General features: G+C 45.8%; 1 protein-coding gene across 1 annotated transcript in view; it reads right to left on the bottom strand.

The window, feature by feature from the left end:
* The window catches only part of LOC106578257 (rhomboid-related protein 1), a 73846-nt gene extending 59774 nt beyond the window's left edge, over window positions 1-14072 (bottom strand). The window contains exon 1 of the mRNA XM_014156915.2: window positions 13601-14072. Within this exon, the coding sequence (XP_014012390.1) occupies window positions 13601-13639 (39 nt within the window). The 5' untranslated portion in view covers window positions 13640-14072. The remainder of the gene's footprint in view (window positions 1-13600) is intronic.
* Window positions 14073-27996: the final 13924 nt, after the last annotated feature.

Here is a 27996-nt window from a genome sequence, read left to right as displayed (position 1 = left end):
AGCTGGCTTGTGTTCTGTTTTTATCTAATTAAATGGGCAGGCCTAAAGAAAATAACAGACTGGTAACAACAGGCATTGGCAGGACTGATAACAAAGATGGGCCAACAGGTCATTCTATTGGTACACCGTGATCTGTACGACTGAAATCCCACTGCTGACACCATATGTCATTGTACATACATTGTATTCTCTTTTTCTTTCATTTTGGAGTTAGTGAGTTGGGTTCTACTGCATTTGCATTTGTGGACAAATCATTGTGGTTTTCATGAATCACCACTCTCACTGTGAGGCCCCCATGGGTTATTACCGCTGATGCTTGCATGCCTCGGCCTCCCCGTAATTGATTTAAGCAGGGAGTGTCATAAAAATGCCAGAGTTTAGCAGTCTGAAATAGTGCCTGGTTAAAAATGGCCCATTAAGTATAGGGTGTGTATGTGTGTGTGGTGTACAGTGTCTGTGAGCCCGCATTCTAGTATGTTTTTGTGTTTGTACTGTATCTATCCATTGTCTCTTATTTATTTATTTATTTTATATTAGATTTAATTTGTTTGATGGCGCATTAATATCCTGTTCTAGTTTCTCTTTAGGCTGTCTAGCTGTGTCTTTACTGCATTTCTGTGTTTCATATAATGATAAAAGAGAGTTAACCAACAGCTCCTTGTTGCTCTAGGGCCGAAAAGTGGTCTTTCAGCAGTTGCATCACTCTGGAGTCACCCACAGTGTGTATCATGCTGGTCTGTGTAAATATAGGAGGAGGAGATCCGCTCGTTCTGAATATAGATGGCTCCATGACTCAGTAGGCAGAGGCCATTCCCTGGCTGCCTCAGGAGGGTAGAGTAGTTCTGTTAAACACTGAGCCTGCTAGTGCCAGTCTCTACTGTAGCAGTCTCAAGGTTTACAGCTCGCCAGCTCAACTCATGAACAAAGAAGATTCATCAGAAAATCCCTGGGAGTGTCTGATACAGTGTGTTTGTGTGTGTGTCGATCCCTCTCTCTTTGTGGAGTTCTTTTCCTCTGATTTCTGCAACGTTTACGGCTGTTTAATTGAACACAAGAAGCTCTTTAATTCCATTTCTACTGCTCACCCTCCCAAGGTCTCTTGTTACTTATTTATTAGTCAGGGGCGGGGTATTAGCAGTCAAATACTAGTGTGTTAGCTTTGAACATGGTTCGAGTCAGATGCTAGCATTTTTGCAGGGCCGGCTTTAGCCTTTTGGAGGCCCTAAGCGAGATTTGGTTGAGAGGCCCTCCACCTCGCAGCAAAACATTTTTGTGGACCCCCCTCTTGACGATGGGGAGACATATTTTTGTTTGAAAGTTGTACACATTTTGCTATGGGCGGAGAAAAATGTTGGCAGGTTTAAAAGCTATTTTCCTGCAATTCTACACATTTTGTAATGACTTATGCCATGTTAATATGATATCCGAGTGAGAATGACTAACAAAATCAAATGGAGCTCCCTGGAGGTCAGGGACCCTGGGCACGTGCCTTGCGTGCCCAGTCAGTATTCGGCCATGATTACTACAAGTTTAGATAGCTTGCTAGACTAACTACCAATCTAAAAATGGTTAGCGGACAGGGCTAATTGAGTGACTGTCAGTGACTGACATAAGAGAAAAACTGCTGATGCACAAACAAATTTTGAAATTGCACCTTGTGTGTTCTACTATTCTTACTCTCAGGATGGGGGCCTCCTAGCGGCCGGGGCCCTCCTAGCGGCCGGGGCCCTAAGTGACCGTTTATGTCGCTTATGCCTGGAACCGGCCCTGCATGTTTGCCATGTTGATGCAAGCAACCAAATGTTATCAGCCTTCTGAAATGGTAGGGAGCTAACAGCAAATACTGTAAATTCTTGTGTTTTCACAATCACAGACTTTGTTGTGAAGTCATTTTCCATCCCAACAGGCCCATACAAAAGTACACACACACACCGACACGAACACAAATACACACATGGACACACACACACATCAGTAATCTGAGCCATCTCCCTTCTCAGTCATCTCGCGAACATATCACACACTGAGTAATATTGGCTGAATGCCGGGGCCCCTCGCTGGCTGGGCCTGACAGTCTTGAGCTTGGGAAGTGGCTTCCTGAAATGCGGCTAAAGCAAATGCATGGATGAGAATGAACCAAGAAAGAAAAAATGTCCCAGATCTATTTTTACTTAATCCCCTTACTGTGTGTTCACAGAGGTTTGTTTAAACACAGCCTATTCTGCCCCTGGGGAGAGAAAGAAGGGTTGCAGATAAGGCCAACATTTTGCATAGGCTGAGTGTAGGGCGCTAGGATGATAGGATGGGGAGAGAGGGAGGGAGGGGTATGGATACATTTGCAAGAAAAAGTATGTGAACCCTTTGGAAATATGTGGATATCTGCATAAATTGGTCATACAATTTGGGTGACCCTCCTTTGGCATCAAAAACCTCAACCAAACATTTTCTGTAGTTGTGGATCAGACCTGCACGGTCAGGAGGAATTTTGGACCATTCCTCTTTACAAAATTGTTTCAGTTCAGCAATATTCTTGGAATGTTTGGTGTGAACTGCTCTTGAGGTCATGCCACAGCATCTCAATCGGGTTGAGGTCAGGACTGACTGGGCAACTCCAAAAGGCGTATTTTTTTTCTCTGTTGAAGCCATTCTGTTGTTGATTTACTTCTGTGATTTGTGCTGTTGTCCTGTTGCGTCACCCAACTTCTGTAGAGCTTCAATTGGCAGACAGATAGCCTAACACTCTCCTGCAAAATGGCTTGATAAACTTGGGAATTCCTTTTTCCGTTGATGATAGCAAGCTGTCCAGGGCCTGAGGCAGCCCCAAACCATGATGCTCCCTCCACCATACTTGGTGGAGGGAGCATCATGTGTGCTGTGCCTTTTTTTCTCCACACATAGTGTTGTGTTCCTTCCAAACAACTCAAAATATTTTGCCAGTAGCGCTGTGGAACATCAAGGTGCACTTGTGCAAACTTCAGACGTGCAGCAATGTTTTTTTTTGGACAGCAGTGGCTTCTTCCGTAGTATCCTCCCATGAACACCATTCTTGTTTAGTGTTTTACGTATCGTAGACTCGTCAACGGAGATGTTAGCATGTTCCAGAGATTTATGTATGTCTTCTGCTGACACTCTAGGATTCTTCTTAACCTCATTGAACATTCTGCACTGTGCTCTTGCAGTCATCTTTGCAGGACGGCCACTCCTAGGGAGAGTAGCAACAGTGTTGAATTTTTCTATTTATAGACAATGTCTTACCGTGGACTGATGAACATCAATGCTTTTAGTGATACTTTGTAACCCTTTCCAGCTTTATGCAAGTCAACAATTCTTAATCTTAGGTCTTCTGAGATCTCTTTTGTTCAAGGCATGGTTCACATCAGGCAATGCTCCCTGTGAATAGAAACTCAAATTTTGTGAGTGTTTTTTATAGGGCAAGGCAGCTCTAACCAAAATCTACAATCTCGTCTCATTGATTCGACTCCAGGTTAGTTGACTCCTGACTCCAATTAGCCTAGGGGTTCACATACTTTTTCCAACCTACACTGTGAATGTTTAAATTATGTATTCAATATAGACAAGAAAAATACAATAATATGTGTGTTATTAGTTTAAGCACACTATGTTTGTTTATTGTTTGTGAAGATCAGATCAAATTTGATGACCAATTTATGCAGAAATCCAGGTAATTCCAAAGGGTTCACATACTTTTTCTTGCCACTGTATATAGAGAGCGAGGAGAGCGAGAGAAATAGAGGAAAAGAGAGAACGTCAGAGACTGCTCAACCACTGTGTAGCATTCAGTCAGTCAGACGGCTCTAACACACTCCAACAGTCCAAGTCTATCAGAAGTCTGTGACACACTCCGGTGCTCTGCATCCACAGTTCCACACACAAGATTCTAATAGGATCCTCTCCACCATCTCTCACCCGGGCACACAGAGGAGCCACGAAGTCTGATCACTGTCTGGCCCCATATGTCATTGTCACATCGCCACGGTTACCATGTGGGGTTTTACACTGCAAATTGAACTGTAGCCTATACTGTAAATAGAGACAGTATTTGCCTAACCTTCTACTGGAAGGGTGTTACACAAGTACGGGAGCTGAGAATGAAGGTGAAGAAAGATTGGTCCTTGTTGGTAATTATGATGATTAACAATCAATACATTCAGTGAGGAAAACAGAGACGAATGAACGTTAGGTTATAAGCTTCACCTTTTTTTCTTAGTAAGGGTAGTGGGGTCCATGACTGTGTGTGTGTGTGTGTGTGTGTGTGTGTGTGTGTGTGTGTGTGTGTGTGTGTGTGTGTGTGTGTGTGTGTGTGTGTGTGTGTGTGTGTGTGTGTGTGAGAATAATAATGCGTTGACAAGCCACATCGTCGCCATGGTTACGGGTTTCCTGTGTGTCACAGCTTTCCCATTTCCCTTTTACGAGGGGGGATTGAGAGAGGAGGGGGTAGAGAGCACTGGAGTAGGGAAAGAAGGACATAGATGGATGGAGAGATAATTAGAGGAATGGATAGAAGGATGGGCTGGTGAAAAAGGGATGATGAAAGAGGTGAGGGCTAAGGGGTCGGGGGGGTGACAGCAGGACCTGCGGATGAAGAGGGTGAATGGGTTAACAAAAATAGAGAAAAACAAGATGGAGTGAAGAAAATAGGGTGGGAGCAAGTAGAAGGGGATGGATGAAGATAAGGGGATGAAATAGTGTGGAGGAGGAGGAGACGGCTGTGCTGACTGCAGGGGAAAGATCACGTCGTTAACCCTCAAGACTATTACCGTCAGCAGACAACCAGCCACTGAGGCTAACCCCAGAGCAGGTGTCACTTAACTGAGGCCAGCACTACAGTGGGAGGGGGAGGAAACCCTGACCTGGGAACCTTGGCCCTAAATAAAAAGGAAGCTTTGTTTGTCCACATTGCAAGATCTACATCCTCACATCCAGACTAAAATGGATGGGTCTGTGTGTGCCTACAGTACGTCACACAGCAAATCTAGGTACTTTCAGTAAGTATTTGTGCAGTACCTATCTATGTAGTAGTAAGAGTGTAGTACTGTAGTAGCATGAGTGTAGTAATGTAGCATTGTAGAAGTGTAGTAATATTTTAAGTAATGTAGTAGTATCAGAGTGGTGTAGTAGTGTTGTAGTATAAGCAGGGTAGTATAAGCAACGCTAGTACTTTTCAGACTGGGCTAGTAAAAATTGTGGTCTACTAGCCTGCTATGCCAGTGCCCAAAATCCTTAATTTCCATACCAGAGTACAAGGATAGCACGGTAGTAGTATACATGTAGCATCTGAGTATTGCTGTAGTATGAGAGTAGTATCAGTGTTGCAGTAATATTTGCGTGGCAGTGTATTACCATAGCGACAGCGTCTGAGCTAAGCAGTGAATCAGCTCCAGTGCCCCCAGGATCCACTGCTGTTCTTTGACAACTGGGCCCTCTAATTATTATACATCAGCAGCATTCTAGGCTACTGTGGCACTGACTGCAAGATGGTGTCAGTCAGGCCACGACAACAGCTCTCTCTCTCTCTCTCTCTCTCTCTAGTCTCTACTCTCGCTCTACACAGAGAGAGCAAAACTCCTTGATTCATGTCGAATCCATGACTACATTTTCTCCCTTTGACACACAGTCACACAAACAGCAGCAGGAGACATTTCTCAAATGCTATGCATGAAAAGCACCATGCTGATGGCATCAGACCTCGATGAAAGGGAAAATAAGAACCTCATCCTTGCTATGGTTGGCATATATACACGTCAAAACTGTATAACACTGTCCTCAGATCATCAGTCTTTATCTAGCAGGTGAAAATAGCTCTGATAAAGAGGGGAATTGCAAAGGAGATATTAATCAACTAACGATTGCATGGCTCAGTGATGGTGGAGCTCGAGCTTTGGCTGCCAATTTCCTTATTAAGTGTGAGTGTGTCTGTGTTTGTCAAGGCTAAGAGTATGAGTCTGAGTCTGAGTCAGTGAGTGTATGTGCCTGCATGGGACAGAAATAGCCTGAGCTCAGCGCTGCTACCTCCTGCAGACAAAGACTAATAAAACTCACTCGTGTAGCTACTCTCTCTCTCTCGTGCTGCAGTCTGATGTAGCAGCCCAATATGAGAGGTACATGCAACTAGCTACATGTAGCACAACTCCACTCATAGCCCTATATGAGTGAAAGGAGACTAGACCAACATGAACTCAACCTGCTGATCTAGGCCTACATGAATGTCTACACATCTGAGCCTATGAAAATATAGCCTTCAGAGATATTTTGAGGAGACAAGAACAACAAGTATCTCTTAGGGGAGAAAATATTGGTCTACTCTACTTTCAAGTTGAGGTCTGCCACACATTATGGATAAATAGATGTTGACATGCACACAACTTCGTTGCTTTCCCGGGCTAACATAAAGACAGTTTTTCTCCATTGAAACCAGACACATTAAAGCTAAAGAATTCCCTCTACCTGTGCACCTTCAATGAATTGCTCATAAATGATTCACTATGCATGCTGCTGCTCGAAAACTTTGAAAACCACCACCATGACCACAGGACATCCTTTTACCACATTGATATTCACACAATATTCCTTGGTGGCTTTTCACCTTCTTCTCATACATAAACACACACACACACACACACACACACACACACACACACAAATATTGAAAAAAAGGTAGGGTAAAACAAGCACGCACACACACCAGTTTGTATTGCTATCCTTGTGGCGACCAAAGAATTGATTCCCATCCAAAATCATATTTTCCCTAAACCTAACCATAACCCCTAACTTTAAAACTATACCTAACCACTAACCCTAACTTCTAACCTTAATTCCGTTCAACTGACGATGGGGTCAGCCTGCAGGCGCCCGGCCCGCCACAAGAGCTCGATGAGCCAAGTAAAGCCCCCCCGACCAAACCCTCCCCTAACCCAGATTACGCTGGGCCAATTGTACACTGTCCTATGGGACTCCCAGCCACGGCCGGTTGTGGCACAGCCCGGGAATGAACCCAGGTCTGTAGTAACGCATCTAGCACTACGATCCAGTGCTTTAGACCGCTGCACCACTCGGGAGGCCCGGCCTAACCTTAATTCTAACCCTAATTGTATCCCAAACCCTAAACCTAACCCCTAAGCCTAAAAAATACATTTTCCTGGTTATCGGCAAAATGTACTAACGTCCAAATTCTCCTTGTTTTACTATCCTTGTGAGAACTTCAGGTACCCACAAACGCACGCACCTCTAAGTCTGTTGATCAATGTGTTACTGATGGTCCACTCGTGACCCTTAGACCCTGCAGCAGATAATCGATGCCTCCCTCTCGGTGCCCAATCTGTCAATCAGCCAAATCCCCAGCTGGTGCCACAGAACAGTGGATTGGTCCAGCCAGCCAATAACGTGAATGAGGGATGAGGGGGTGGCACGATGCACATTAGACATTGATACGATGCACATTAGACATTGATAAAAAAAAACATTAAAGTAGTCTTTGATTTAACTAGCAAAACGCTTTAAATACTAAAACTGAAAAAATTGAAAAATGTTCAAAGTTGAATAAATGCTTCCTGAGAGACCTGAAAAGAGTGCTTGAGGCTGTAGCCTGTGCTGGACAATGGTGGAAAAAAGTACCCAGTTGTCATACTTGAGTAAAAGTAAAGACACCTTAATAGAAAATGACTCAAGTAAAAGTGAAAGTCAAATACTACTTGAGTAAGGTCTAAAAGGATTTGGTTTTAAATATACTTAAGTATCAAAACTAAATGTAATTGCTAAAATATAACGCTACAATATATAACTTTTTCAGTGACCTGACCAAATTCATATAGAAATGTGAGTTATAGACCTTTAATTCCAGTTGAAGGCAAGTCTAAGAAATGTGTCCTATTTCTATGCTTCCCGTTCTGAAATTTAGTTTTTGCGTCATTTACACCAGCTTCTAACTGCTGAATATACAATATTTTTGGTTATGGAAAATATACTTCACAGCGGTTTAGATGGAATAATGATTTTCTACACAATGACTGCTTGTTTTGTCACATAAACCGAAATTAGGCGAACTATTAGAATTTTAGTAACCAGGAAATGGCAGAACGATTTCTGCATAGTGCATCTTTAAGTATCAAATGTAAAAAAATATATATAATAACCCAATTCCTTATATAAAGCAAACCAGACAGCACCATTTTCTAGTTTTTTTACATTTATGGATACCCAGCGGCACACTCCAACAGTCAGACATAATTTACAAACGAAACATGTTTGTTGATTGAGTCCGCCAGATCAGAGGCAGTAGGGATGACCAGGGATGTTCTCTTGATAAGTGTGATTTGGACCATTTTCTTGTCCTGCAAGGCATTCAAAATGTAACGAGTACTTCGGGTGTCAGGGAAAATGTATGGAGTAAAAAGTACATTATTTTCTTTAGGAATGTAGTTAAGTAAAAGTAGTCACAAATATAAATAGTAAAGTAAATTACAGATACCCCCAAAAACTACTTAAGAAGTACTTTACACCACTGGTGCTGGATCTTGATACTGCAAAGCACAGCATTGCCCCTGGGTTGTTATGTAACCAAGAGGAAAATCTGTCAATATGTCTGAGATACACAAGGAATAGGAAAAATACCAGACACCTAGACAGACCTATGGCACACAACAACATAGGTACAAGCTAGTGCCCAGATGATTGCCCTACTGACTACAGTAAAATCATCAGGTTAGGACCAACCATCTACAGATAAATTACCCCGTGACCACTGCTTCCTACAATCCATTCATTCACACTAAATCTATTTCATCCAGAGTTTAACCATTCATTCTTATCACTGCTGCACAGGTAAACCAGGAAAACATGCCATTTCCACCTCTACAAACTGTGACACATGATCTGACCTTTTTTAATTTTGTACATAATGTTGATGCTACCGTCTCTTACGACCAAAAAGAGATTCTGGATATCAGAACAGCGATTACTCACCTCGAACTAGACAAAGATTTTTTATTTAATGAGTGACAAGAAGGATATAATGTTGCTCCCATACAAGGCCCATGGCATGAAGAAAATAAGGAAATAAATACAGGGGGCAGAGATCATGTTGCCTTGTGAGAATTCGTTGGCGAGTGGGTAACCCGCCTCTACCATCCGTTCTATTGGCCAACGTGCAATCACTGGAGAATAAACTGGATTAGCTCCGTTCGAGACTATCCTACCAACGAGATATTAAAAACTGTAATAGTTTATGTTTCACCAAGTTGTGGCTGAACGACGACACAGATAATATACATTTGGCTGGGTTTTCCGTGCATCGGCAGGACAGAACAGCTACATCCGGTAAGACGAGGGGTGAGGGTGTGAGTCTATTTGTCAATAACAGCTGGTGCGCGATGTCTAATATTAAGGTAGTCTCGAGGTATTGCTCGCCAGAGGCAGAGTACTCAAGACCACCTTTACTCCACACACATAGACGCGTACAAGGCTCTCCCTCGCCCTCCATTTGGAAAATCTGACCATAATTCTATCCTCCTGATTCTGGCGTACAAGAAAAAACTTAAGCAGGAAGTACTAGTGACTAGCTCAATACAGAAGTGGTCAGATGACACGGATGCTACGCTACAGGATTGTTTTGCTAGCACAGACTGGAATATGTTCCAGGATTCATCCAATGTCATTGAGGAGTATACCAACTCAGTCACTGGCTTCATCAATAAGTGAATTGACCACGTTGCCCCGACAGTGATTGTACATACATATCCAAACCAGAAGCCATGGATTACAGGCAACATCCGCACCGAGCTAAAGGCTAGAGCTGCCGCTTTCAAAGAGCGGGACACTAATCCGGAGGCTTATAAGAAATCCCGCTATGCCCTCAGACGAACCTTCAAACAGGCAAAGCGTCAATACAGGACTAAGATTGAATCCTACTACACCAGCTCTGACGGTCGTCGGATGTGGCAAGGCTTGCAAACTATTACACCCTACAAAGGGAAACCCAGCTGCGAGCTGCCCAGTGCCTTGCGCCTACCAGATGGGATAAATGCCTTATTTGATCGCTTCGAGGCCAGCAACAGTGACGCATGCATGAGAGAACCAGCTGTTCATCACGCACTCCGTAGCCGATATGAGCAAGACCTTTTAACAAGTCAATATTCACAAGGCCGCAGAGTCAAATGGATTACCAGGACATGTACTAAGAGCATGCACGGACCAACTGTCTTCACTGACATTTTCAACCTCTCCCTGACCGAGTCTGTAATACCTACATGTTTCAAGCAGACCACCATAGTCCCTGTGCCCAAGAAAGCGAAGGTAACCTGCCTAAATGACTACCGCGCTGTAGCACTTACGTCGGTAGCCATAACGTGCTTTGAAAGGCTAGTCATGGCTCACATCAACACCTTCATCCTGGAAACCCTAGACACACTCCAATTCGCAAAGCACCCCAACAGATCCACAGATGACACAACCTCAATCGCACTCCACGCAGAGCTTTCCCACCTGGAAAAAAGGAACACTTACAGTACCAGTCAAAAGTTGACACACCTATTCATTCAAGGGTTTTCTTTATTTTGACTATTTCCTACACTGTAGAATAAAAGTGAAGACATCAAAACTATGGAATAACACATATGGAATCATGTAGTACCCAAAAAAGTGTTAAACAAATCAAAATATATTTTAGATTTTAGATTCTTCAAAGTAGCCACCATTTGTCTTGATGACAGCTTTGCACACTCATGGCATTCTCTTAACCAGCTTCATGAAGAATATTTTTCCAACAATCTTGAAGGAGTTACCACATATGTTGAGCACTTGTTGGCTGCTTTTCCACCTCATCCCAAACCATCTCAATTGGGTTGAGGTTGGGTGATTGTGGAGGCCAGGTCATCTGATGCTGCACTTCATCAATCTCCTTCTTGGTCAAATAGCCCTTACACAGCCTAGAGGTATGTTTTGGGTCATTGTTCTTTTGAAAAACAAATGATAGTCCCACTAAGCCCAAACCAGATGGGATGGCGTATCCCTGCAGAATGCTGTGGTAGCCATGCTGGTTAAGGGTGCCTTAAATTCTAAATAAATCACAGACAGTGTCACCATCAAAGCACCCCCACACCACCTCCTCCATACCTCACAGTGGGAACCACACATGCGGAGATCATCCGTTCACCTACTCTGCGTCTCACAAAGACACGGAGGTTGGAACAAAAATCTCAAATTTGGACATATCAGGCAAAAGGACAGATTTCCACTGGTCTAATGTTCATTGCTCGTGTTTATTGGCCCATCAAGTCTCTTCTTATTATTGGTGTCCTTTAGTAGTGGTTTCTTTGCAGCTATTCAACCATGAAGGCCTGATTCACGCAGTCGCCTTTGAACAGTTGATGTTGAGATGTGTCGGTTACTTATTTGGGCTGCAATCTGAGGTGCAGTTAACTCTAATGACCTTATCCTCTGCAGCAGAGATAACTCTGGGTCTTCTTTTCCTGTGGCGATCATGAGAGCCAGTTTCATCACAGCACTTGAGGGTATTTGCGTTGAAGAAACTTTAAAAGTTCTTGACATTTTCCGTATTGACTGACCTTCATGTCTTAAAGTAATGATGGACTGTCGTTTCTCTTTGCTTATTTGAACTGTTCTTGCCATAATATGGACTTGGTCTTTAACCAAATAGGGCTATCTTCTGTATACCCCCCCTACCTTGTCACAACACAACCGATTGGCTCAAACGCATTAAGGAAAGAAATTCCACAAATTAACTTTTAACAAGGCACACCTGTTAATTGAAATGCATTCCAGGTGACTACCTCATGAAGCTGGTTGAAAGAATGCCAAGAGTGTGCAAAGCTGTCATCAAGGCAAAGGGTGGCTACTTTGAAGAATCTCAAATATAAAACATATTTTGATTTGTTGAACACTTTTTTGGTTATTACATGATTCCATATGTGTTATTTCATAGTTCGATGTCTTCACTATTATTCTACAATGTAGAAAATAGTAAAAACAAAGAAAAACCCTTGAATGGGTAGGTGTGTCCAAACTTTTGACTGGTACTGTGCATGAGAATGCTGTTCATTGACTACAGCTCAGCGTTCAACACAATAGTGCCCACAAAGCTCATCACTAAGCTAAGGACCCTGGGACTAAACACCTCCCTATGCAACTGGATCCTGGACTTCCAGATGGGCTGCCCCCAGGTGGTAAGGGTAGGCAACAACACATGATACGCTGATCTTGAACATGGGGGCCCCTCTGGGGTGCGTGCTTAGTCCTCCCCTGTACTCTCTGTTCACCCACAACTGTGTGGCCAAGCAAGACCATCATTAAGTTTGCTGAAGACAGGGCCTCCCGACTGGCGCAGTGGTCTAAGGCACTGGATCGCAGTTAATGGCTGTGCCACTAGAGATCCTGGTTTGAGTCCAGGCTTTATCGCAGCCGGCCGCGACCGGGAGACCCATGGGGCGGCGCACAATTGGCCCAGCGTCGCCTGGTTTAGGGGAGGGTTTGGCCAGCAGGGATGTCCTTGTCCCATTGCCCTCTAGCGACTCCTGTGGCAGGCTGGGCGCATGCACGCTGGCACAGTCGCCAGGTGTACGGTGTTTCCACTGACACATTCGTGTGGATGGCTTTCGGGTTAAATGGGCATTGTGTCAAGAAGCAGTGCGGCTTGGTTGGGTCGTGCTTCGGAGGACGCAAGGCTCTTGACCTTCGCCTCTCTCAAGTCCGTACGGGAGTTGCAGCGATGAGACAAGCCTGTAACTACCAATTGGATACCACAAAATTGGCGAGAAAATGGGTAAAAGTATTAAAAAAAAGCTTCCTGACATCCAGGACCTATATACTAGGCGGTGTCAGAGGAAGGGCCCAAAAAATGGTCAATACTTCAGTCACCCAAGTCACCCATGGCAAGCGGTACCGGAGCGCCAAGTCCAGGTCCAAAAGACTCCTTAACAGCTTCAACCCCCAAGCCATAAGACTGCTGAACAATTAATCAAATGGCCACAGGGACTACTTGCATTGACACCCCCCCCCCTTTGCTTTTACACTGCTGCTACTTGCTGTTTATTATCACTTTACCCCTACCTACATGTACAAATGACCTCGACTAACCTGTACCGATGCACATCGACTCGGTATCGACTCGGTTATTTTGTGTTACTTATTTAAATAAATAAAAATATTTAGTAAATATTTTATTAAGACTATTTTATTAAAACTGCATTGTTGGTTAAGGGCTTGTAAGTAAGCATTTCATGGTAAGGTTTGTATTCGGCGCATGTGACAAAATTTGATTTGATGCCGACATCAAATTTTATTTGTCACATGCGCCGAATACAACAGGTGTAGGTAGACCTTACCATGAAATGCTTACAAGCCCTTAACCAACAACGCAATTCAATAAATAAAGTCAATAATTACTAAATAAAATAAAGTACAAATTATTTTTGAAAGTAACACAATACCACATGCCCCTTCCCCCCTCCCCTAGCAGCAGTTCTAACACCTGCCTCTTGTCTTTCATCCCTAGATAGAAAGAGTGCGGCTGGCTGCTGGCAGGAGACGGTAACCATAGAAACCTCTCGCCGCTGCTTTGCTCGCTTACCTGCTCTTGTATGAGCTGAAACAGGGAGCTTCTATCCATATACTGGCCAGGGAGTTGAGAGGACCCGCCGAGGACAAGGGCATAGGGAGGAGCAAGCAGGCTGCCGGTGGTGGTTGGGGAGAAGGGGACGGGGAGTGGGGTTGGGGGAGGTAGGAGCGGGTGACTAAATCGTAGCGTCAGCCCCCTCCACTACACGACACGGCTACGTCCCCTGCTCAAAGGATGGAGAAACCCGGCTAGCTTGATTCCTGGTGGCCCCTTGCTCTCCTGTTAGCGCCGTGGCTAACTAGCGTGGTAATCAGCAGCGTCTGTAGTGGTGGCAGGGTATTCTGTGGTGCAAGTGTTGTGTGGAAAGGAGGCAGCCCAGCAAAACAAGCAAACAGCAGATTCAGCAGCTCTCATTCACTCACTCTCCTCGCTAACCTCTGCCCTGCAGCACTGACTGCTCCCTCTTTCCTCTCTCCTCTCCTCACTGACACTGCACTGCCTGCATACCAATGAGGCTGGGGAGGGAGGTGGCTCCTCTCGGCCAATGGGAACCGGAACAGGAGGGGCAACTGGCTGCAGCTCATTTCCACACTGCAAGGAGGGCGTCTTGAAGAGGAAGAGAAGATGAGCTCCACTGCGGCTGTGTGCCTACCACAGCCTCAGATAGGGATGCACGTAGGCACATCTAACACACATACACACGGATAGAGAGAGAGAGAGAAAACACTGAAGCTACTAGTGAACAGACTGAATATATGCATACATGTACAGTACATGCAGGCCTATCACACATTGTAACAGAAACGGGAATATACATCACTCTCGGATGCACACAGGAACCACACAAATATTACACTAAAGCACACTTACAGAACCATGACGAAATACCCTTCCTGTGTACCCCTTTACGCTGATCATACAAACGAAGACATATTGTAGCACATGCAATCATACACACACACGCATGCATTATTGACAGAGACAGTTTGGATGGCATACCAATTCCACCGCCATGGTATCGCATAAATGACTACAACTGCAATAACATTTGGGAAAAAATCCCTGGTGTACAATTGATCATTATAAGTAAAACCAGTACAAAGCCTTTATGTTAATCCCATGCATAATTAATGTAAATTACGAAGAAACTGGTGTATGGGGACCTGAACATAAGGTCAGAACATCAGATTGTTGAATGGCGTCTCGTAACCCCTGGTGTGGGCAGCCCTGGTAGGAGCAGTGCCATTACCAGACCTATTTCCTTAGAAGAGAACACATTATTATTCCATATGCATGTATATGTAACCGATGTGAAATGGCTAGTTAGTTAGCGGTGGTGCGCGCTAATAGCGTTTCAATCGGTGACGTCACTCGCTCTGAGACTTGAAGTAGGGTTGCCCCTTGCGTTGCAAGGGCCGCGGCTTTTGTGGCGCGATGGGTAACGATGCTTCGTGGGGTGTCAGTTGTTGATGTGTGCAAGGGTCCCTGGTTCGAGCCCAGGTTGGGGCGAAGAGAGGGACGGAACCTACACTGTTACATATACATCATAACCACTTCTCTTAAGGACAATGAGGATGGCTGGGGATACAGTAAATCCTGCTTCATAAAGTGAGCTGGTGTATTCGCTCCAATTGAAAGCTGTAGTAAGGTTGCTGTGGCTCAGCTATGACCTGACAGTGTATGAGGCCATCAATGTGTGACAACAGGTCAGGATCCCCTCTCCGTCTAGTCCACTGTCCCCTCTCAGATCCAGTGCCAACTCCCAGGTTCTATGATGCTCTGCCTCTGGCCCAGTGACAAGACAGATGCTCTCTGTCTGTTTGTCTCATAATTGCACCACACACTGTGACTCTCCAGGTCTTGGTGAATACAGTATCAGTCAAAAGTTTGGACACACCTACTCATTCAAGGTCTTCTTTATTTTTACTATTTTCTACATTGTAGAATAATAGTGAACACATCAAACTCATGAAATAACACATATGGAATCATTTAGTAAGCAAAAAAGTGTTAAACAAATATATTTTATATTATTCAAAGTAGCCACCCTTTGCCTTGATGACAGCTTTGCACACTCTTGGTACTCCCTCAACTAGCTTCATGAGGTAATCACCTGGAATGCATTTCAATTAACAGGTGTGCCTTCAAGTGCAGTCGCAAAAACCATCAAGCGATATGACGAAACTGGCTCTCATGAGGACCGCCACAGGAAAGGAAGACCCAGAGTTACCTCTGCCGCATGAGGATAAGTTCATTAGAGTTAACTGCACCTCAGATTGCAGCCCAAATAAATGCTTCAGATTTCAAGTAACAGACACATCTCAACATCAACTGTTCAGAGGAGACTGCGTGAATCAGGCCTTCATGGTCAAATTGCTGCAAAGAAACCACTACTAAACAACACCAATAAGAAGAAGAGACTTGCTTGGGCCAATAAACACCAGCAATGGACATTAGACCGGTGGAAATCTGTCCTTTTGCCTGATAAACAAAAATCTCAAATTTGGACTTATAACCATGTATCTTTGTGAGACGCAGAGTAGGTGAACGGATGATCTCCGCATGTGTGGTTCCCAACGTGAAGTATGGAGGAGGTGGTGTGATGGCGCTTTGCTGGTGACACTGTCAGTGATTTAAAAAAATGTAAGGCACACTTAACCAGTATGGCTACCACGGCATTGTACAGCGATACGCCATCCTATCTGATTAGCTCTTAGTGGGACTATCATTTGTTTTTCAACAGGACAATGACCCAACACACCTCCAGCCTTGTAAGGGCTATTTGACCAAGAAGGAGATTGATGGAGTGCTGCATCAGATGACCTGGCCTCCACAATCATCCGACCCTCAACCCAGTTGAGATGGTTTGGAATGAGTTGGACCGCAAAGTGAAGGAAAATCAGCCAACAAGTGCTCAGCTTATGTGGGAACTCCTTCAAGAATGTTGGAAAAGCATTCCAGGTGAAGCTGGTTGAGAGAATGCCAAGAGTTTGCAAAGTTGTCATGAAGGCAAAGGGTGGCTACTTTGAAGAATCTCAAATAGATAATATATTTTGATTTGTTTAACACTTTTTTGGTTTTAACATGATTCCATATGTGTTATTTCATAGTTATGATGTCTTCACTATTATTCTACAATGTAGAAAATAGTTTAAAAAAAAGAAAAAACCTTGAACGAATAGGTGTGTCCAAACTTCTGACTGGTACTGTACAGTAGATAATGCTTGACCATCTCGCCTTCAGATGTCCGGCAATGGTAAGTGGGCAGTGTGGGGAATAACCCGTATGATGAAAATGACAGCCAAATTAATCGGGTCACTATGTGACATAGTTTTAGTCCAAAGTGCTCTATTTTATGCAATGTCCAGGGATGAATATGGAGGGAGAGAGAGATATTAGGAGAGAGATAGGATGCAGTAGAGGAGAGTGAAACCAAGGGAAAGAGAAAAGGACCAAGGGAGAGAGTGAGATGAGAATGGGGGGGAAGATTAGAAAGTGAAAACAAGTGAAAGAAAGTGAGAGAGGGGGAGTGTCGCAGTTGTTGTCGGTGAATGAGGACCAAAACGCAGCAGGTACGTGAATGCTCATCTTGATTTTTAATTATCTTTCAAAACGAACATACAAAATAACAAAAACACGAACGATCAACAAAAACAGTCTGGTAAGGCACAAGGCGAAACACAGAACAATCACCCACAAATCACACATACAAACACACCCTAATATATGGAACTCTCAATCAAAGGCAGATAGACAACACCTGCCTTCAACTGAGAGTCCCAACCCCAATCAACCAAACATAGAAACACACAACCTAGACTAACCATAGAATACTAAACATAAACCAAAACCCGGAATTACTAAATCAAACACCCTTTACACAAAACACACCACCCCGAACCACATAAAACAAATACCCCCTGCCACGCCCTGACCAAACTACAAAACAATTAACCTTATATACTGGCCAGGACGTGACAGTACCCCCCCTTAAAGGTGCTACCCCAGAAGCACCTTAACAAAAAAATAATCCCAAGCAACACCAACAAAAAGTCCCCTTTTCTAAAGGGAGGGAAGGGAGGGTGGCTGCCGTCAACGACGGCACTGTGCTACACCCCCTCCCCAACCCACCTATTTCTGGAGGTGGCTCTGGCTCCGGCCGTTCCAGGCTGTCGGGCCACTCTGGCATCGCCGGGGGCAGTCGGGGCAGTCTGGCAATTCGGGAGAGTCTGGGCAGTCTGGCAATTCGGGACAGTCTGGGCAGTCTGGCAATTCGGGACAGTCTGGGCAGTCTGGCAATTCGGGACAGTCTGGGCAGTCTGGCAATTCGGGACAGTCTGGGCAGTCTGGCAATTCGGGACAGTCTGGGCAGTCTGGCCACTCCGGCAGTTCAGGGCAGTCTGGCCACTCCGGCAGTTCAGGGCAGTCTGGCCACTCCGGCAGTTCAGGGCAGTCTGGCCACTCCGGCAGTTCAGCGCAGTCTGGCCACTCCGGCAGTTCAGCGCAGTCTGGCCACTCCGGCAGTTCAGCGCAGTCTGGCCACTCCGGCAGTTCAGCGCAGTCTGGCCACTCCGGCAGTTCAGCGCAGTCTGGCCACTCCGGCAGTTCAGCGCAGTCTGGCCACTCCGGCAGTTCAGCGCAGTCTGGCCACTCCGGCAGTTCAGCGCAGTCTGGCCACTCCGGCAGTTCAGCGCAGTCTGGCCACTCCGGCAGTTCAGCGCAGTCTGACCACTCCGGCAGTTCAGCGCAGTCTGACCTCTCTGGCGACTGTTGACTGGCGGGCAGCTCTGACGACTGTTGACTGGCGGGCAGCTCTGACGATGACTGTTGACTGGCGGGCAGCTCTGACGATGACTGTTGACTGGCGGGCAGCTCTGACGATGACTGTTGACTGGCGGGCAGCTCTGACGATGACTGTTGACTGGCGGGCAGCTCTGACGATGACGGTTGACTGGCGGGCAGCTCTGACGATGACTGTTGACTGGCGGGCAGCTCTGACGATGACTGTTGACTGGCGGGCAGCTCTGACGATGACTGTTGACTGGCGGGCAGCTCTGACGATGACTGTTGACTGGCGGGCAGCTCTGACGATGACTGTTGACTGGCGGGCAGCTCTGACGATGACTGTTGACTGGCGGGCAGCTCTGACGATGACTGTTGACTGGCGGGCAGCTCTGATGATGACTGTTGACTGGCGGGCAGCTCTGATGATGACTGTTGACTGGCGAGGCTGGGTTGACGCACTTGTAGCCTGGTGCGTGGTGCTGGTACTGGGATTACCAGATTATGTACACGCACCTCCAGGCTAGTGCGGGAGCGGGAACAGGACGAGTCGGACTGGGTTGACGCACTTCCGGGTCCGCACGAGAGACAGGAGCTGGAAACCCAGGGCTATGGAGGCGCACAGCCGGTCTAGATCTTACCTCCTGCACAACCCGCCTTGGCTGGATGGAACTAGTAGCCCTGTACGAGCGGGGTGCTCGTACAGGGCAGACTGGGCTGTGCAGGGGCCTGATGGTAGCCGTGCGTAGAGCGGGAGTTGGGTAGCCTGGTCCTCGGAGGCGTACCGGCGACCAGATGCGCTGCGCAGGCATCCTCCTACCAGGCTGGATGCCCGCTCTAGCACGGCACCTGCGAGGGGCTGGAATAACGCGCACCGGACTGTGCGTGCGTATGGGTGAGATAGTGCGCTCCTCAGCGAAACATAGCGCTCTCCACCCCATACGCTCCTCCATATAACCACGAGTAGCTGGCTTCCGGCTCTTCTTACGCCTAGCCAAACTACCCGTGTGCCCCCCCCCAAAATTTTCTTGGGGGTGCCTCTCGTGCTTCTCCGTCAGCGCGTACTTGGCCTCGTACCACCGCCTCTCTGCCTTGGCTGCCTCAATTTCCCCCTGCGGGCGTCGATAATCCCCAGCCTGATGCCAGGGTCCGGCCCCGTCCAGAACTTCCTCCCAAGTCCACTTCTCCCGCCAGTCCAACTCGAACTCCGTCTGCTCCTTCCTCTGCTGCTTGGTCCTTTGGTGGTGGGTGATTCTGTCGCGGCTGTTGTCGGTGAATGAGGACCAAAACGCAGCAGGTACGTGAATGCTCATCTTGATTTTTAATTATCTTTCAAAACGAACATACAAAATAACAAAAAACACGAACGATCAACAAAAACAGTCTGGTAAGGCACAAGGCTATACACAGAATAATCACCCACAAATCACACATACAAACACACCCTAATATATGGAACTCTCAATCAAAGGCAGATAGACAACACCTGCCTTCAACTGAGAGTCCCAACCCCAATCAACCAAACATAGAAACACACAACCTAGACTAACCATAGAATACTAAACATAAACCAAAACCCGGAATTACTAAATCAAACACCCTTTACACAAAACACACCACCCCGAACCACATAAAACAAATACCCCCTGCCACGCCCTGACCAAACTACAAAACAATTAACCTTATATACTGGCCAGGACGTGACAGGGAGGAAGAGCACAAACAGATGAGAGATTGAGCTCACATTCTTGCAGCATAAAGTGCATTGAAGTTATTCTTTACAGGATGAAGAATTGCCTATGGTTGAGAGGTTTTGCCACCACCCAGATTTAGACATGGAATATGTGTTGCTCTGTAACATCTCTGTAATGTTCAAGTCCCAAATGATGTGCTGAACTGTTAAGAATATCATGCTACGTTTCAACATTTTGGTGTCAGGCCAAAGTGGTTTGTTTAGTGAGTTGAATCAAGCCTCACTCCTTCTTTCCGCCAATTTAAAGGCGCTACATGGTCAATTTGCATTCTGCATTGGCCGTACAGCATTTACGGTGATCCATATGGCGCCTCCGACCACATTTTAGGATCAAGCATAAATTCACTCTTACGCTTGATCCAAACCGAAAATGTGGTTGGAGCTCTGTATGGATGGTGTGACACAATTGCGGAGTCTCCAGAGGCAAGCAGAGGCCAAATTGAGCTCGGTACTCATTGTTGTGTCCCTCTCAAATGTTTTAACAAAGGGCTCCATATAGCTCTGCATCGAGATTATTGGTTGACTGTAGGTGAGGGCGGGAGGTCCTGTATACAAACAAACTCACTGAATGCCCTGACGTCTGGTAGAGGCTGTATTATCATAAATGCTGCACGGCCAATGTAGACGTCAGAATGACCATGCAGCGCCTTTTACTGTCGCAGCTTATCTAGGTCAAATAAATCATCAATATTTTATTTGGATGGGCAAGGAGGGCTGCAGTTCAAACTCAAAGTAGACAGCCCTCGGCCTTATGCCTTTGGATGGAATCCCCGCGGCCATATTTGTCGTCGGTCCAAATGATTAGCCAAGCAAGGGAAGTTTGCAACGTTGCCTGAAATGATGATTGTACGTCCGCTATGAAAAGTCTGCCCAAACTAAAAACCTCCACCTGTCACGTCCTGACCAGTAAAGGGGTTATTTGTTATTGTAGTTTGGTCAGGACGTGGCAGGGGGTATTTGTTTAGAGTGTTTCGGGGTTTGGTGGATTATGTGTTTATGTAGAAGGGGTATTTGTTGAGAGTGTTTCGGGGTTGTTGGGCCATGTGTGTATGTTAGTTCTAGGTTGTATAGTTCTATGTTCAGTTAATTGATGTGACCTTCAATTGGAGGCAGCTGTTCCTCGTTGCCTCTGATTGAAGGTTCTATGTATAGGGGTAATTTGAAATGGGGTATTGTGGGTAGTTGTTTTGCACTGCTAGGGTTAGCCTGCAAACTGTTATGTTGTCGTCCGTTTTCTTGTTTTGTGAAGTGTTCGTGGTTATTTAAAATAAACGTCAAAATGAGCACTCAACCCACTGCGCCTTGGTCTACTCTATACGACACCCGTGACAGAACTACCCACCACCAACAGACCAAGCAGCGGGGGAAGGAGCAGCAGGTGAATTATGTTGACTACAATGAATCATGGACATGGGAGGAAATTCTGGACGGGGCTGGACCATGGCACCAGGCGGGTGAATACCGTCGCCCACCGGAGGAGATAGAGGCAGCCAAGGCGGAGCGGCGCCGGTATGAAGCTTTATATGCGCCGATTGGGAAGCACGAGAGGCACCCCAATAATTTTTTGGGGGGGGGCACACGGGTAGTTTGGCTGGGCCAAGGGTGAGCCCTAAGTCAAATCCCCATGCTTATTATGGGCAGCAGCGGATCAGAAGAGCACCGTGCTATGCGGAAGTGGGCACGACATCGCCCATGCGCACGCACAGTCCGGTGAGAGTGATTCCAGCCCCTCGCAAGTGTCATGCTCGAGTGAGCAATCAGCCAGTAGGGGTTGTGTGCTCCAGACCTCCAGTAGTGATTCAGGGCCCAGTGTATCCAGTACCAGCCCCACGCACTAAGCTTCCAGTGCGTCAGCCCAGTCCAGTACATCCTGTTCCTGCTCCTCGCACTAGCCCTGTGGTGCGTGTCCCTAGTCTGATACCTCCAGTACCAGCCCCACGCACCAGGCTTCCAGTGCATCAGCCCAGTCCAGTACGCCCTGTTCCTGATCCTCGCACTAGCCTTGGGGTGCGTGTCTCCAGTCTGGTACCTCCAGTACCAGCCCCACGCACCAGGCCTCCAGTGCGTCAGCCCAGTCCAACTCGTCCTGTTCCTGCTCCTCGCACTAGCCTTGGGGTGCGTGTCTCCAGTCTGGTATCTCCAGTACCAGACTGTCTAGAGATGGCCCACAGTCTGGAACCGAGAGAGACGGCCTACAGTCCGGAACCGAGTAAGACGGCCTACAGTCCGGAACCGAGTGAGACGGCCTACAGTCCGGAACCGAGTGAGACGGCCTACAGTCCGGAACCGGCGCAGCCAGAGTCGCTCTCCAGCCCTGAGCCTGCCGAGTCGCTCTCCAGCCCTGAGCCTGGCGAGTCGCCCTCCAGCCCTGAGCCTGCCGAGTCGTCCTCCAGCCCGGAACCGAGTGAGACGGCCTACAGTCCGGAACCAGCGCAGCCAGAGTCACTCTCCAGCCCTGAGCCTGCCGAGTCGCCCTCCAGCCCTGAGGCTGCCGAGTCGCCCTCCAGCCCTGAGGCTGCCGAGTCACACTCCAGCCCTGAGGCTGCCGAGTCGCCCTCCAGCCCTGAGGCTGCCGAGTCGCCCTCCAGCCCTGAGGCTGCCGAGTCGCCCTCCAGCCCTGAGGCTGCCGAGTCGCCCACCAGCCCTGAGGCTGCCGAGACGCTCATCAGCCCGAGGTCTCCGGAGACGCTCATCAGCCCGAGGTCTCCGGAGACGCGCATCAGCCCGAGGTCTTCAGCAACGCATCTTAGCCCTGAGCCTTCAGTGGGGGTGGACAGGTTAGGTTGGGGACTTAAGCCGGAGCCTGATCCACCTCCATAATAGGTGGGTTGGGGAGGGGGGGGGGTGTAGCACAAGAACCGTCGGTGACGGTGGCCACCCTCCCTTCCCTCCCTTTAGTTTGGGGGGTTCATTTTTGTAGTTTATTTTTTTTGTGAGGTGCATCCGGGGTATGCGCATTTGGGGGGGTACTGTCACGTCCTGACCAGTAAAGGGGTTATTTGTTATTGTAGTTTGGTCAGGACGTGGCAGGGGGTATTTGATTAGAGTGTTTCGGGGTTTGGTGGATTATGTGTTTATGTAGAAGGGGTATTTGTTTAGAGTGTTTCGGGGTTGTTGGGCCATGTGTGTATGTTTGTTCTAGGTTGTATATTTCTATGTTCAGTTTATTGATGTGACCTTCAATTGGAGGCAGCTGTTCCTCGTTGCCTCTGATTGAAGGTCCTATGTATAGGGGTAATTTGAAATGGGGTATTGTGGGTAGTTGTTTTGCACTGCTAGGGTTAGCCTGCAAACTGTTATGTTGTCGTCCGTTTTCTTGTTTTGTGAAGTGTTCGTGGTTATTTAAAATAAACGTCAAAATGAGCACTCAACCCACTGCGCCTTGGTCTACTCTATACGACACCCGTGACACCATCAATATGGAGTCAACATACAAGTGTAAGTAAAAATGTATGTAAATAAGTTAGAAATTGTGCTACTAACGCAAAAACACATCTCATAAAAGTATTGATGTTTTTGTTTGGTTAGCTTTTGGAAATTGTACAAATAAAACATTTTCCTTCTTCAGAAGTAGCTAGGCAGGCTAATTTGCAAGCTATCATACAGTAGGCATATATTAATAATTATATAGTTAATATAAGTAGACATACAATCATAATTGACTGTAGCACATATAAAGCACCCACAAGCTGGTGGCTGAAAACACAATCATCGCGGGATGAACGAGTGAATTTCCGGGTATGGGCGGTCCATTTAAAAATCATTCCTCCCTCGCCCATTATTACCCTGCACGTGTATACTCGTCAGACGTCATGAATGTCATCAGAAGAGTCCACTTAATTTGAGGGCTGAGGGGATAGGGTGTGTCTTTTAAGTGTTTGGAATTCAACCGAGGTATGGTAGGGCGGTCCATGCCACCTAAGGCCCATAAGCCGGCCCTGCCCACCTACTGTCCACCAATCATGTCAATGCAGAGCTATAAGGAGCTATACTGAGCCCTCCACAGTCTTAAAAAAAATGGTGGGGGCGCAAGGCGTTGCAGCATGGAGCTTGATTTCGCCTCCAGATCAAGCATAAATCGTCTTCAAGAGTAGCCTACGGAGGGCTTGGTTTTTAATCATATGAAACGTTAGACAAGCAATTGTTACAGGAAAATAACTTCTAATTACAAGGGTCACCATCTTTCGTTTCATGATGGACATATAGACACATGTAGCTTTTGGAGGGGTTTTACGTTAAAAAAAAATGGGAGCTGGCTAAAACAATGTAGGCACTACAATACATAGATAAAAAGCGGATGTCAGCTCACTGTTTTTCTGCTCCCAAACTTGATATTTTAATAAAGATTTGGTGGTTAAGAACTATTTCAAACCCTTTATCTTAAGTACTTGGCAATGCATTCCTCTCACTGAGAGGAGGGGAGGCTATTGTTGGTTTTATATCAAATGAAACGAAATGGGAAAAAACAAGTATTTTATGTTTGTAAATATTATGTTTACTGGCACCAAAAGCAAATTTCTTGTTCTGTGTGCACATGGGCACTGTGCGTTAGAGTTGGATAGGCTGAGCTTCTGCTGTCAAAATCCATGCCATAACATAACTAACCGCGTTACTGCTAAGATCAGCTTTTGGTTGGTCTTAAATATCCCCACCAGTGCTGTCTGAAATTGGCACTTTGGTTTACATTTTTAAGGACACACCTCAGACATTGCCACCCCTCCCACCTCGGCGCAAGCCAGCTCATATAAAACAGGTAGCCTACATTACCAATCCTGGCGCACATGTTGGAAAACAGCAGAGTGCAGGCTTTAAAAGGTTGAAATTGCCAACAGACGTGCTTTTGACAATTGGGCTAGTTTACCGCCAGCTGAAAATAGAGCCACCTATCTAAAACTAGACACTGGTTTATCTCACATCTTCCTTCTAGCACAAGATTAAAACCCGGACTGCCCAGGTGAGAATAATATAGGTGGCAAGGGAACCCTAGACTGTACTGTAAGCAATATGTAGGCTTAGGGTAAATTACTGTTCTGGTGCCCCTATTAGGGGGCTGCTGCGATCTGTTGGTGAAAAGGGTTAACGTCAAGGACCAACTGTAGAGAAAAGTCCGGGACCAAACAATATTTGTTTTCCTTCAAATACCTGTGGTGCATGGGCGGAGTTGGACTTTTCCCATTGGTTCCATTAAATCAGGAAGCTACAGTATATGAATCAAGTGCACCTCAAGTATTTGAAAGAAAACAAATAAATTACAATTTAAAACCTGTCGTGAGTCTGTCAGTCACCAAACAAGCTTCATGTATGAACCTTAACCAATGCTCACACATCATGACATTGTTAGGCTCTGTAAATAACTACAGGTTTATAAAATAATTATAAAGGTTATAATGGTTTTATAATCCCTCAAGCTCCAGTGAAATATGACCAAAATATCTAACCTTAACACTGAATCAGAGCAGAAAGAGGTAGGCTTCATCTGCATGACCAGCTTTAAAAAAGTATTGGACAGCTTCTGCTGGTCTAAAAAACAATACACCATTCAGCCACACAACTATACTGCATTAATTTACTGAGAGCTGGAGAAAATGTAGCCTAATGTATTTAATACCCATGATTTATCGCTAAGATGTACGCTAAGATGTAAGCTGCCCTAGACAGAAAAAAGAAGCCTGCTGAGCGATGAAAGGATTAAAGGCCTTTCGTCAAATCGTGATACCATCAGAGGACCATGATAGAATGGCTACAGCATGTGATCAAATTGAAAGCAGTCCTAATACAGTCAATTTAAGCATTAAACTGAAATGAAACAAACATACTTCTGGTGACCGACATCAACTCAAAAGCAATAAAGAGTAAGTTAATGGTTATACTCTTAATATGTATCAAAGGCATAGCCTCTAATAGCCTTGATCAGACAAAGTCTGTTGGCTTGACTGAAGGCACACAGGTGCATTATGTCCAATGAGGGGGCTGTCAGGAGAGGAGGGGGTCACAGCTGTCACAGTGGAAATAATTAGCTGATCTAAATACTGAGCTCAGGGAGAGACGGGGAAGTTATGGAGCAGGAGGGTAGAGCGTTTCAAAGAGAGACTTGGCGTGGGCCACAAACCACTGTGCTTCTGTTGGCTCAGACGGACACTCTCCTCATTGTGTGGCATTGCGTGTGTGTTTGAGTGTTGTGCTGCAGTCAGCAGAGTACTTGTTCTCCGTCACCTGCTCATACAGAGACACAACCATGTGTTGTCACAACTGTCAAAGGGAACACACTAACGGCATGTGTGTGAGTGAACACACTACAACTGTTTAAGGACAAAACATTACAACAAAATAGTTTCACAGTGTATGGGGGTGGGTCACAACAGCATTGGTTGCTGTCTCTGCCTGGATCAACAAGATAGACACCTCTTCTAATACATACGGTTTGAAGTACACTCAATAATGTAACAAAGAGGACACCATAACATCAACTCTCAACCCTCATACAGACCCTGAACCCAAACCAGACCCTCATACATCCCTTGCACCTTCAGCAACATCCAGTAAATGGTTAATTTAATCTACACTTTCATCTGTACTCACTTAATCTGCAGGAATCCTACACAGTATCTGCAGTTAAGAGGGTTTCAGATGGCAAGCTTTTCATAGAGAGAAAGAAGTACGCTACATAGATCCTTTGCTGTATTTGCTTTGGACCCCAAGACAATGGTTCCATAGCAACAATCCAGAATAAACACACAAGCTTTGAGCAACATGGAGAACAACTTTTCTCATAATGCTGCATGCCAGGACCAGAGAGGTTTTAAAAAGCTAAAATTACTAGTTGGCAAACGGATGAATTTAGACTTAACTAAGACAAAGTATTTCGGACATGTGTGGTTCTCCTCTACGAATATATTGAAGTAGGCTTTTATGTGCAACTTTAGACCTCACTTACCTACTTCTTAAAGTATTGTGAACTTTATTTTAAGAACATGCAGGCACTGCATTATGTCGCTATTACACTGAACAAAAACACAACATGTAAAGTGTTCGTCCCCTGTTTCATGAGCTGAAAAAAAAATCCCAGAAATGTACATAAAGCTTATTTCTCTCAAATTGTGTGCACAAATTTGTTTACATCCCTGTTAGTGAGCATTTCTCCTTTGCCAGGATAATCCATCCACCTGACAAAACTGCACATTTTAGAGTGGCCTTTTATTGTCCCCAGCACAAGATGCACCTGTGTAAAGATCATGCTGTTTAATCAGTTTCTTGAATGCTATTCAATGCCATAGATGTCTCAAGTTTTGAGGGAGCGTGCAATTGGCATGCTGACTGCAGGAATGTCCACCAGAGCTGTTGCCAGAGAATTGAATGCTCATTTCTCTAACATAAGCCGGCTTCAATGTTGTTTTAGAGAATTTGCCTCATGTTTCAGCATGATAATGAACCGCCCCATGTCGTAAGGATCTGTACACAATTCCTGGAAGCTGAAAATTTCCCAGTTCTTCCATGGCCTGCATACTCACCAGACATGTCACCCATTGAGCATGTTTGGGATGCTCTGGATTGATGTGCACGACAGCGTGTTCCACTTCCTGCCAATATCCAGAAACTTTGCACAGCCATTGAAGAGGAGTGGGACAATATTCCACAGGACACAATCAACAGCGTGGTCAAATCTATGCGAAGGAGCTGTCATGCTGCATGAGGCAAATGGTGGTCACACCAGATACTGACTGGTTTTCTGATCCACACCCCTACCTTTTTTAAGGTATATGTGACCAACTGATGCATATCTGTTTTCCCAGTCATGTTAAATCCATAGATTAGGGCCTGATGAATTTATTTCAATTGACTGATTTCTTTATATGAACTGTAACTCAGAAAAATA

This window comes from Salmo salar, chromosome ssa19 (genome assembly GCF_905237065.1).
Source record: "Salmo salar chromosome ssa19, Ssal_v3.1, whole genome shotgun sequence".
NCBI classification, from domain to species: domain Eukaryota; kingdom Metazoa; phylum Chordata; class Actinopteri; order Salmoniformes; family Salmonidae; genus Salmo; species Salmo salar.
Note: the sequence above shows the minus strand (reverse complement) of the source record. Positions and strands in the feature narration are given on the sequence as shown.